At 43.4% G+C, this 12650-nt stretch overlaps 1 protein-coding gene across 4 annotated transcripts in view; it reads left to right on the top strand.

The window, feature by feature from the left end:
* Nucleotides 1–10975, top strand: part of smoc2 (SPARC related modular calcium binding 2) — a 34713-nt gene extending 23738 nt beyond the window's left edge. For 3 of the 4 annotated variants that reach the window (XM_041788793.1, XM_041788792.1, XM_041788790.1), the window contains exons 7-13: nt 450–524; nt 3654–3840; nt 5949–6031; nt 8395–8494; nt 8917–9164; nt 9544–9581; nt 10548–10975. In XM_041788793.1, the coding sequence (XP_041644727.1) occupies nt 450–524; nt 3654–3840; nt 5949–6031; nt 8395–8494; nt 8917–9164; nt 9544–9581; nt 10548–10571 (755 nt within the window). In that variant the 3' untranslated portion in view covers nt 10572–10975. The remainder of the gene's footprint in view (nt 1–449; nt 525–3653; nt 3841–5948; nt 6032–8394; nt 8495–8916; nt 9165–9543; nt 9582–10547) is intronic. The other variant, XM_041788791.1, reaches the window with a different exon arrangement.
* The last annotated feature ends 1675 nt before the right edge of the window (nt 10976–12650 follow it).

The following is a 12650-nucleotide window of genomic DNA, read 5'->3' as shown; positions in this document are numbered from 1 at the left end:
CACAAAATGGTGAAAAATGGGACGATCGTGTTTGACAATTAAAGCCTTCTTTATAAGTCTGGGAAACAAACTGATTAATGTGATTACCTTCTATGGTCAAAGTTGACCATTTTTAAGGTTTTCTGGGGAATAATATTTCAAATTAAGACATATAAGAGCCACAAATCATCACAAAAGAGCTACACGTTGAGTATCACTGCTCTACAGAATGAATGGGCACACATTCCCACAGAAACACTCCAAACTATCGTGGAAAGCCTTCCCAGAAGAGTGGAGGCTGTTAGAGCTGCTAACGGGGGCCAACTCCATAACTTAAAGTCCACGTGTTTGAATGCAGTGTTATCTAAGTCCCTGTCGGTGGAATGGGCAGGCGGCCGAATACTTTTGTCCATATAGTGTATGTTAAGCAGATAAAACAAGAAGTTCATTGTGGTCTCTGTGTTTTTCAGACATCACGGCCCAGTACCCGACCCTGTGGGAGGAGCAGGAACGGAGTCGACAGAACAACCGGACCAGAACTCCATGTAAGGACCAGGATTTAACAAATCCAGGAGAGCTGAACATCCCCAGAGAACTCAGAGCGAGGGACTGAACCTGAAACGCGTCTGAAACTATCTGATCATGTGTGGTTTTTAAAAACACGCTCTGTGGTCATCGACCGTCACATCATCGTGTCTGTGGATCCCATCATCATTACTGAGCCGTATGAATGCAGCGTTGATGTTTCTGATTAGCGTGTGGTCGATCACACGGAGGAGGAGAGGAGGCGGTTCATTCATTCTCTAACTGTGGTTAAATTACCCATAATCCCCAGCAGCTTATGAGTATGTTTGCGAGGAGGGAAAGGTTCTTCTTAATCCCAAAATTGTAGTTCCTCTTCACATCGCTGCTTCTTTAAGAGGAAATGATAGAAACCACGGTGAGGATTCTCTGCTCCACTCTCAGGACGTTTTCACTGTGAATCTCTGACAGCGCCGCATCGACGCTACATCGCCTTCAAACATTCATACTAATACCAACTCTAAACCCTTACCCTAACCTTTGACCCTAACCCCAACCCTAACAGTGAGGTGAATGAAACTTTCTCTGAGCTCTAAACATATTTCTGCTGAACCAACCAATAGGAAACAGGTAGAGGGTGGACCAACCACATTAGCTCTGCCTGTTGTTGCTATGCTGTTCTCCAAGAGACATCGGCTTTCCCAGTCCCAACATTCTATCACATACACACACAAGGTAAAAGCCTGAGAGCTTCAAATCATCACCAAACTTTAAAAGTAATTAGTACAAATCTGTAGAAGGTAGAAGAGAGGCGAATCCAGCATGTGTAGCTGAATAGTTAGTCTGTTTTTTGAAGACAAAATGAAGACTGTAGGAGGAACAGAGGTGGAGTTCTTGTGCATGAAGTGGACTGAGACGGTGAGTGTGTATGTGATAGAATGTTGGGATTCTCTTAGTGAGGTCAGAGCAGATGTGAAGTCCGCTACTGCTTGAGAGAACGTGTCCCTTTATAGGTTGATGGCAATCATGTGATCTTTTCACAATCATGTGAAAATAAAGTTAGAGCTTTACAGCCCTAAATGTAGCTAGCTCCTGTTTGAGTGCCAGTTTCCTTTAGGAGCCAAACAACCAGCTCTACTAAGCTGAGCCAGAATCTGGATCTCTGAAAGGCGACAGATTTCCCATCACAACAAGAGCTGGACCAAACTGGACTGAACCAAACCAGACAGAACCAAACCAGACTGAGCCAAACTGGACTGAACCAAACCAGACTGAGCCAAACTGGACTGAACCAAACCAGACAGAACCAAACCAGACTGAGCCAAACTGGACTGAACCAAACCAGACAGAACCAAACCAGACTGAGCCAAACTGGACTGAACCAAACCAGACAGAACCAAACCAGACTGAGCCAAACTGGACTGAACCAAACCAGACAGAACCAAACTAGACTGAGCTTAATTGGACTGAACCAAACCAGACAGAACCAAACCAGACTGAGCCAAACTGGACTGAACCAAACTGGACTGGTCCAAACAGGACTGGACAAAACTGGACTTAAAAAACTGGACTAAACCAAACCAGAATGAACCAAACCAGACAGAACCAAACGGAACTGGAAAAACTGGACTAAACCAAACCAGACTGAACCAAAATGAACTGGAACTAAACTGGAATGAACCAAAATGGACTGCACCAAACCGGACTGAACCAAACCAGACTGAGCCAAACCAGACTGGACCAAACAAGACAGAACCAAACCACACTACACCAAACCAGACTGGACCAAACCAGACTGAACGAAACCAGACTGAACATAGCTGGACTAGACCAAACTTGAATACACAAAACAGGAATTAACCAAACAGGACTGGGCAAAACTGGACTGAACCAAACAGGACTGGATAAGACTGGACGGATCCACAACTGGGCTGAACCAAACCAGATTGGACGAAACTGGACTGAACCAAACTAGACTGTAACAAACCGGTTTGGACAGAACTTGGCCGAACCAAACTGGGCTGAACAAACGACTTTGTGGAAACGGACCACACAGGAGCAGCTCGTCCAGGCATTAGACGGACATTTTTAAATTCCTGCCTGCTGATGTTTCTCAGTTTTTTAAACTTTTTTTTGTTTTGAATATTTTTCTACTTTCAGGAAACAAAATTAGTTTAAGAATTAAGTTTTTTTTTTTAACACTTGGCATAGCCATAAACATGGCTTTTTGGTAGAGTTTCTCTGTACAGAAATCACTACTGCCCCCCAGTGGGAGCTCTCTGATTCTGTGTGACAACATCTACTGAGAACCTATTCTGTTGTTGTTTTAAAGACATAAAAATGCAGATTTGGTACCAAATGAGGAGCCTTTTGGGAGCAGAGAGACAAACACCCCACATAATCTAGATCTCTACACATCCACCTTTAGGCAGGCTGGACAGACAAATAAAAACAGTCTCATCAGGTCAGGATGAAGACATCCTCTGTGTCAGTCTGAGCTATCAGATATCAAACCAAAGGACCACATTTAGGTATCTGAACGCCCTGAACAGATTTAAACCCCGTTAGTGTGTTGTGTAAACGGGGTCTGAGAGAGACAGAGTAAATATTTAGTGGATGTGGGCATTAGTAGCTGTACTCAGTCATTCTCCTGTTAATGTGAGTAAACACAGACGGGAAAGAGATGATCCAGAGGGTACACACACTTCATCTTCAACCCTCCCCCTCCTCCTCCTCCTCCTAGAGGAACAGAGAGCAGGCTTTAACAGGACAGGAGCAGCCTGTCTGTGTCTCTCTGTGAATATAAGCAGACTCTACCACAGTGGTGGGGGATGTCAGCTGACTGTACATCTGAAATGTTTATGACACACGACCATCGGTACGGTTTGGGAGTACAGTCTGATGGTCAACAGTCCTCGCTTCTCGCCTGTTCCACCACTTTCCAAATGTTGCCAACAAAAGACAGTCAACACCAGGGCACCATTGTGTATCTGTGTCCTAAAAACGTAGAGAGATGAAGTACTAGTTAGACTAAAATGACAACCCAAGATCAGATTTATACTTTGACTAACTGCACCTAACCAAACTGGAACTCTTGCTTGACATGCGTCTGTATCTTTGATGCCATTATGACCTTTTTCCTCCCTCCTTAGCCTCATCATGTGACCAGGAGCAGCAGTCAGCTCAGGAGGAAGCTCGGCAGCATAAGAACGATGCCGTCTTTGTTCCAGATTGCTCTCATGGGGGACTGTACAGACCGGTGCAGTGTCACCCATCCACTGGGTACTGCTGGTGTGTGCTGGTTGACACGGGACGGCCCATCCCTGGGACCTCCACCAGGTGAGACCGACCCGCATGAACTGTGGTAACCCCAGGACCATACCTGTTAAGCATTTGCTGCTATATGGTTAGGATTAGGATAAGCTGAGGCTGGAGAATTGACCTCTGTGTACGTCTATTATTTTCTTATTATTTTTGTGTACATTAAGTAAGATGAAAACAAAAGGATCATATATGAATTTATTTAGTGTGGGCTTTCAGGGATAAAATTCTACGGATCGTACCTTTAATGAAAACCTGCAGACTCTCACAGATGTGGCGTTTGGTGCTGGCATCGTGACGAGTGTTTCTCTGTCAGAGCGGCGAGGGTCGGATTAATGAGAGGGCTGGCACAGAGCCAGAGAGCTCACACAGACTCTGGAGTATGTTGGCCCCTGTTTGAGGCTCTCAAAGACCCTTATGTCCCACGCTCTCTGTCTCCCTCTGCCCCCGCACCCCCCCTTCCCTCCTCCTCTTGGACATGTTCCACCGTCCTGTTCTCTAACTCTGATTAAACAGATTAAAGTGTTCAGGCTAATAACACAGCACCCAGTCTCTCTGAGTCCACCGACAGGAAGCTTTGACTCTGAGGAGACCACTGCAGAAAGTACTGGAACAAGTCTGAGGGAAGGACTGGAACGAGTCTAAGAGAAGGACTGGAACAAAACTGAGAGATGATCAGGAACGAATCTGAGAGATCGAATGGACAAGTTTAAAGACAGCCTGGAATGAGTCTGAGACACACTCTTTAACAAGTCTGAGAGATGGACTGGAACGAGTCTAAAAGATGGACTACAAGTCTGAGAGATGGACTGGAACGAGTCTAAGAGAAGGACTGGAACAAAACTGAGAGATGATCAGGAACGAGTCTGAGAGATCAAATGGACAAGTTTAAAGACAGCCTGGAATGAGTCTGAGACACACTCTTTAACAAGTCTGAGAGATGGACTGGAACAAGTCTGAGGGATGGACTACAAGTCTGAGAGATGGACTGAAACAGGTCTGAGAAATGGACTACGGGTCTTAGAGATGGACTGGAACAAGTCTGAGAGATGGAATACAAATCTGAGACAGTCTGGAATGAGTCTGTGAGATGGACTATGGGTCTGAGAGATGGACTGGAACATGTCTTAGAGACCAACTGGAATGAGCCTGAGAGACGGACTGGTACAAGCCTGAGATATGGACTAGAACCACTCTGAGAGACAGACTGGAACAAGACTGAGATATGGACTAGAACCACTCTGAGATACGGAGTGGAACAAGACTGAGATATGGACTAGAACCACTCTGAGAGACAGACTGGAACAAGACTGAGATATGGACTAGAACCACTCTGAGAGACGGAGTGGAACAAGTCTGAGAAATGTACTGGAACGAGTCTGAGAGACGGAGTGGAACAAGTCTGAGAAATGTACTGGAACGAGTCTGAGAGATGGACTGGGACAAGTCAGAGATGGACTGGAATGAGTCTGAGAGATGGACTGGAACGAGTCTGAGAGATGGACTGGAACGAGTCTGAGATGGACTGGAACGAGCCTGAGTGACTGCATCCGTTTGGTGGCCTACAACCTACTATTTGATAAAGATTGAGGAAAAAGAGCCCAACATCCCCAGCTTACTAATATTTTGTCCCTTGCCTTCAATGATGTCATCCTATAACGTCTTTAAAACATTCCATCCTTGTATTCAAAGATAATGTCATCTATTAAAGCAAATAAACATTCCATCCTTATCTTTTGCATTCATCCCATCATCCTTCGAAGCTTATAAACATTCCATTCTTCCTTTTGAAGATGTCACCCTTGTCAGTGTGGTTTGGATTGTCTCGTTAGGTTGGTTGAGGTCGCTTTATGTTCTCACTACCAAGGACCTTCACCAGAGTCTGAACAAAACTAGACTGGGACCCTTTTACAGTGGTTGTTTGGTCCAGATCAGGGTTTGAGTAACACTTTCACAGCAGTAAAAACAACCCACTCTTAATAAGTTTGTTTTAACCGATCCAAACACATCAGCTGTGATACACCCTGGTAAGGTTGACATGAGTGAAGCTGTTGTTATGTGTGCAGTGATATGTTTCTAATATGTGTCTGAGTCTGTTTTCCTCACCAGGTGTGTCGTTGTTTCAGGTATGAACAACCAAAGTGTGACGGCAACGCTCGAGCTCATCCAACCAAACCCAGAGATCACTACAGGAGCCGCCATCTGCAGGGTAAGGCTGGAGGGTAGGACGGGTGGAGATGCTGATAAGGTTGATAAGGTTCGGTCCCGATCTTGGCTGTGTTTCAACAGCCTTCCCTATCCTTAAATGGTGGCCAGGGTGAAGGACTGTAGTTCATTCTTTTAGGGTCAGGTCTGCTTGGTACCCCAGTTGAATGGTACCAAGAAAGTAGGACTGATGGATTAATTCGTTTAGGGTCTTTTCCAGTGTTTCACTGTGTATTTGTAAAGGATTGTGCTCCATATTAAACCAGACCAGACTGCCTAGTGGAAACCCACTCCTCATGCGTGAGCGAGGACACCATGCTAAGTCTGAAAAAAGAAGCATCTGAAGCTTTCATACTGGTCCAACAAACCAGACTTCGTCGAGGGTGAAGGCTGAGCTGGGACACTGCATGAATTTAAGGGGTCTTAAGGGTCTTCAGTTCGAGACAGAGGCGGGACTTTGTGCCAGCGTGCTCCTTACCTCTGCTAGTCCACAGGAACCAGTCGGAGAGCTAACAGCTGCTCGCCCCGTTACTGGGCTGGACCACTAAAACTTTACGGCCCGTCTGTTCAGTTCTGACATGTGAGGCTTTCACCTGAAGCTCTGCTCCTCCCCCAACGCTCTGACAGGCTGTTTATGTCACACCTGTTGGAGCAGCCAGGTGTGCTATTATCTGCCGCAGAGGAGAATCTGAGCCCGCAGGCAGAGCCGTAAAAAGAGACCGGCTCTGGCCTTCGTCTTCAGCAGAGAGAAACCAGTTTGGATCTGGACCCTCGGCTCACTCCGTAAGGATTATAAGCTAGAGAAACACCAGAACCATCAAGACCTGATGGACCGTCGTGGACTCAGTCCAGCTTGGTCCAGCCACTTTTTGGGGTCTCTCTCCTTTGACTGCAGCTCTATCACTCTCTGCTAAGTAAAGTTAACATGAAGGCTTACAGTGTAATCTATTTTAACTCAGATGTTTGCTACTTAGAAAGGAGACATCCAGACCTCATTGCAGTCCTGACCACTGAGTCCGTAGATCCACAGAGAACTACTAAAAACACGGTAGTACCCACATCACGCCAGGAGGGTCCGATTTCAGACAACAGTCGTTGGGGATGCCACCGTCTGAGGGGATTTTAAACCCTTGTTGGAGTTCCCCTGAATTTAATCTCAGCACTTGTAAAATAATAAAACCAGAGCTTGTGCATCACCAAAATATTGCAATGCAACACACAATTTTTTCAAATACTTAACATTTTATTTTAATCACTGAATTTTAATCCCATCCATGATAAATGGCTGAAAAACTCAGAAGTCAATGGCGCAAAAGGCAGCAGAAGATTAATTTATTTTAGGCCCTTTGACTAAATGGGAATGTAAATAAATAGTTAGTAAAACGACTCAGAACTCAGAGTAGAAAAAGTGTTGATAAAAACATGTATATTAACAATCTGACAAGTCCTTTGCTCAAAGCTTTGTTGATATTTAGGTTAAAATATGGCTCATTAATGAGAAGGCTTATGGTAAGGTAGGTCAGAATTGAAAATATTTGAAATAAAGGTAAAATTGAATAAATCAGTGGATTAGCAGAAGTGTTTGATCACTAAACAGGAACTCAAGCCAATCAGCCCTAAAGGTCTGATCCTAAAACCACACCTGGTCTCAGGTAGCAGCTTCATCAGTCTGCTGATCAGGGAAAACATCCTCAGGATGATTGACAGCTGTGATTGACTGCTGTTATTGACAGGTTTAATTAACTGCTGTGATTGACAGTTGTGATTAACTGCTGTGATTGACAGCTGTGATTGACTGCTGTTATTAAATGCTGTGATTGACAGCTGTGATTGACAGGTTTGATTAACTGCTGTGATTGACAGCTGTGATTGAGAGTTTTGATTGACAGCTGTGATTGACAGGTTTGATTAACTGCTGTGATTGACAGCTGTAAGTGACAGCTGTGATTGACAGTTTTGATTGACAGCTGTGGTTGACAGCTGTGATTGACTGCTTCGATTGACAGGTTTGATTGACAGCTGTAATTGACAGCTGTGATTAACTGCTGTGATTGACAGCTGTAATTGACAGCTGTGATTAACTGCTGTGATTGACAGCTGTGATTGACAGCAATGATTGACTGCTGAGATTGGCAGCTGTGATTGGGCATTGTGAGTGGGCATGTCCTGAGTTCTTTATGAGCAGAGGAAACGCTCAGACGTTTGTATTTTGGTTCTCCTCTCCAGTTTAAAGCTCCATAAATGTTTACGAGGCCACATCTGACGCTGCATTCCTGTAGGATGTTGTTACCTGTTCCACGCCTCCTCTCTCACCTCATGATGACATCATCTTGCTCACCTGCTCAGGTGTCTGTGCTCTCCTTTCAGGATGTCCCGGGGCCAAGAAGACAGAGTTCCTGACAAGTGTGCTAGACGCTCTGTCCACTGACATGGTCCACGCTGTCACAGACCCAGCATCAGCTGGGAGGTAAGACCCCAGAGACACAGCTGAACCAATCAGAGACCTTTATTTAGTGAACCAATCAGAGACCTTTATTTAGTCTGAACCAATCAGAGAACTTTATTTAGTCTGAACCAGTCAGAGACCTTTATTTAGTGAACCAATCAGAGACCTTTATTTAGTGAACCAATCAGAGACCTTTATTTAGTCTGAACCAATCAGAGAACTTTATTTAGTTTGAATGAAAATATAAGGACTGAACCAATCACTGATCAATGATTGGTACAAACTAATATAAAGATATCTGATTGGTTCAGATCACTAATTGGTCCATTAGGTCAAACAGAGACTCAATATTAATTATCAATTATAGTCTAACTCCAGTGATAACAGGTTGTCAGTCCCTAATTGTTGATCTGATTCTGATTTCAAACATCTGTCGTCTGCAGGATGGCGGAGCCTGACCCCGCCCACACCCTGGAGGAGCGTGTGGTTCACTGGTACTTTAGTCAGCTGGACAGGAACTTGAGCGGAGACATCGGGAAGAAGGAGATCAAACCGTTCAAACGCTTTCTGAGGAAAAAGTCCAAACCTAAGAAGTGTGTGAAGAAGTTTGTGGAGTACTGCGACCTCAGCAATGACAAGGCGCTGTCTCTGCACGAGCTGATGGGCTGTCTTGGCGTCACCAAGGACGACGGTCAGAGCACAGCAACAAGATTTTAGAGACAGGCTAGAAATATGCTAAACTAACGTCCTAAACATTCACAGCAGGAGTCATGAGGAGGTCTAGAGTCAGGATCATCTAAATCCTTAAACAAGACTCAAAGACCTCCAAAAGGCTGAAGGTCACATCAGATATCTGATCAGAGAAGAGAGGTGATCTAAGAGGCTGTGAGATTAAATCTCCAGTATTTTAATGGTTTTAACTTGAGTCAGAGACTTACTACTGTGTCCATCCAATCAGAAGTCAGATCACTGTCAAACACAGTTATTGATAGATGGGTTATTGATGATGGATTAGACTCTTTCACTGACTGATAGTTAATCTGACACTACTTCCTCTGTTTGTGTCTCAGCAGCCAAACCAGGAGACAGTTTACCTCCCAGTAAACTGGTGAGTGATTGGTCCTTTCATACAGCATGTTTACTCTCAGTTTTAGTAGTCATAATGGTATTGACTATAACAGTTACTTATACTCATTAATAATAATAATAATAATAATAATAATAATAATGGTATTATTAATATAATAATAATTTAATAATTTAATGATAATAAGGGACAGTATGTTTACATCCTTATAATACTCTTAACATCTTTAACATCTTAACATTTACTGTACATTTTTATTTACATAAAACCAGCAATATTTCCCTTATGTTGACTGTCTTTGTTGGCAACTTTTGAAAAAGTGGAGAGAAGTATGGTAAGCCCACTAAAGTTGCAAACTATGACCTACTATTTGAAAAAATGGAGGGGAAACCCCTGACATTCCAAGCTTAACCAACATTCCATCCTCTGCCTTGATGATGACATCATTTAATGGCTTTAGAAAGATGAAGTCACAAACGCTGATCAATCATATCATCCTTCCCCTTAAAGATGATGTCACCAAGGTTATTCAACACTCCATCCTTTCCCTTAAAGATGATGTCAACAAGGTTATCAAACATTCCATCCTTTCCCTTAAGAATGATGTCAACAAGGTTATCAAACATTTCATCCTTTCCCTGAAAGATGATGTCAACAAGCTTATTAAACATTCCATCCTTTCCCTAAAGATGATGTAAACAATTTTATCAAACATTCCATCCTTCCCTTAAAGATGATTTCAACAAGCTTATCAAACACTCCATCATTTCCCTTAAAGATGTCAACAAAGCTTATTGAAGATGATGTCAACAAGCTTATCAAACTATCCTTTCCCTTGAAGTTATGTAAACAAAGCTTATTAACCATTGCATCCTTTCCCTTAAAGATGATGTCAACAGGCTTATCAAGCATTCCATAATTATTATTATATTCCATAATTATATTATATATTGTTATTTAAAATAATTATTTTAAATCTTTCCTCAGAGTCCATCGAGGAAGCAGGGCTGAATGACGCTCCGTGTGGTGGTCCGCGGCAGTTTGCGGCAGTCTGCAGCAGTCTGTGGCGGTCTGTGGCGGTCTCTTGCAGTCTGTGGTGGTCTGCGGCGGTCTGTGGCTGTCTGCCGTGGTTTTGGCAGCGGTGATGGATCCATAGTATTTGCACTTTGTACTTTAATGTAAATCGAGGGTAGAGCTGACTCTGTATTTAATCAGGCTGCTGATGTGTGATTGGTTGTGAGTCCTGACCCATTATTAACACATACAATGTATGTGTCCTGTGTGTCTAAAAGCTTTTTAATGTCAGACATGTTTGATGAACTTTGACCCTGAATGTTTGATGGTGTGGTGATGTGTACAGCAGTCTGTATGAATGTTTAGATCATTGAAACGTCCAACATGTTCATGTATGTTCTCTTATCCATGTCAATTAGAATTAAAACCTCTTTTATAACTTTAGTCTCCGTGTCTTTGCCTCAGACAGACCTTTATGAGTGGCTGTGTGTTTGCTGTGGAACAGCTGTGTCACAGCTTTGTTTTTATTTCAGTATGCATGTTGACAGGTCAGGACTGTCAGACTGTCTGAGACCACACAGCTGCTGTCTATAAGTGACAGTTCCACAGACACGAAGGCAAACAGGACAACAGAAAAACAAACATGGAGGACCGTCAACATCCTCAGCTGGCTGTCAGCATGGTTACAGTTTAATAGTAACTTTATTTTTTCTGTTCATTTAAAGATAAAAGTGAACAAAGTGGTTAAACAGGAACCGAGCTAAAGAACTCAAACAACAACAGACCAGAGGCCCATTTCATTAGGCAGGTTTAAAGCTAACTCAGAGTCTGTAAACTCAGAAGTGACACTCTAAGTCTTTTAACCCTAAGTTTGTTAAATCTGACTGGTAACTCTGAGTCTGTTATCCCTAAGTGCTAACTCTGAGTGTTTTTACACTGAGAGTGTTCATATTAGTGTGTTTACGCGGATAGTGCTATTTGTGTGTGTGTTAACTCTAAGACTGTAAACTCTGAGTATTTTCAGCCTGAAAGTGTTAACTTTGAGTATGTTAACCCTGTGTTCTGTTTTTAACCCTGAGTGTGTTTACTTTGTTTTTTTGTTACATCTAAGCTTCACCTGTTTGTTCCTTCTGTATTCTGGTGGAAGGTGCTTGAATGAAAATAGTTTTAGGCTGACTAGAGATGGAGAGTTCAGCTCAGCCATGCTCACTGTGAACGGATCGCTGCAGACAGAGGATGTGGAAATTGGAGGTAACGGTTCTGTGGTTGAGTATCAACACATTTTCAGTCTGAGATCAATCCTGAGCAGACTCTGAATCTCCTCTCTCTCATCAGACTGTGTTGAGGGTCTGTGGTCTTCACATGGACTCTCTTTGAACACCCCCCTTGTCTCTCTCTCTCCCCCTCGCTCGACCTCACAGTGTCACGTCCATCCTGCCATTAATCAGCAGATTTTCACACAGAAACTCTGGAGTAGATCTGACCTGGCACTGACCTGCTGAGTCTCTCATTTATGATTAACACATCAGGCCTGTATAATCCAAAGATAATCCACTTATAAACCACATATAATCCAGTTCAAATCCAGCCCAGTGGTCTGCATTAACACCCAGCACGGAGGTTAGGACTGGATCAGAGTCTGATGACCTCTGACCTGCTTAAGAACTTTCTCCATCCAGAGTTCAACATGAAGAAACAAAGAGAATCCCTCACAGCGATCACGCCTGTGTGATCAGGAAGGTGAAAAAAATCTGCTAGCGTTCAAACATTTATTATACTGCCTGAAAACAAAGATTAGTCATTAAAAAGTAAAAGTGATGACCAAGGTGTTCAGGTAGAACACAGCGGTCAAATAGACCTCAGACTCCTGTAGACATGTAGACTATAGCCTCAGTGTTTAGAGAGAACACAGCCTTAACGATGAATGGATGGATGGATGGATGGATGGATGGATGGATGATGGAAGATGGATGGATGGATGGATGGATGGATGGATGGATGGATGGATGGATGGATGGATGGATGATGGAAGATGGATGGATGGATGGTTGGATGGATGGATGGATGGATGGATGG

Source organism: Cheilinus undulatus, linkage group 6 (genome assembly GCF_018320785.1).
Source record: "Cheilinus undulatus linkage group 6, ASM1832078v1, whole genome shotgun sequence".
Lineage (NCBI taxonomy): Eukaryota > Metazoa > Chordata > Actinopteri > Labriformes > Labridae > Cheilinus > Cheilinus undulatus.
The sequence above is the reverse complement of the archived record's forward strand: the minus strand, read 5'-3'. Positions and strand labels throughout refer to the sequence as shown.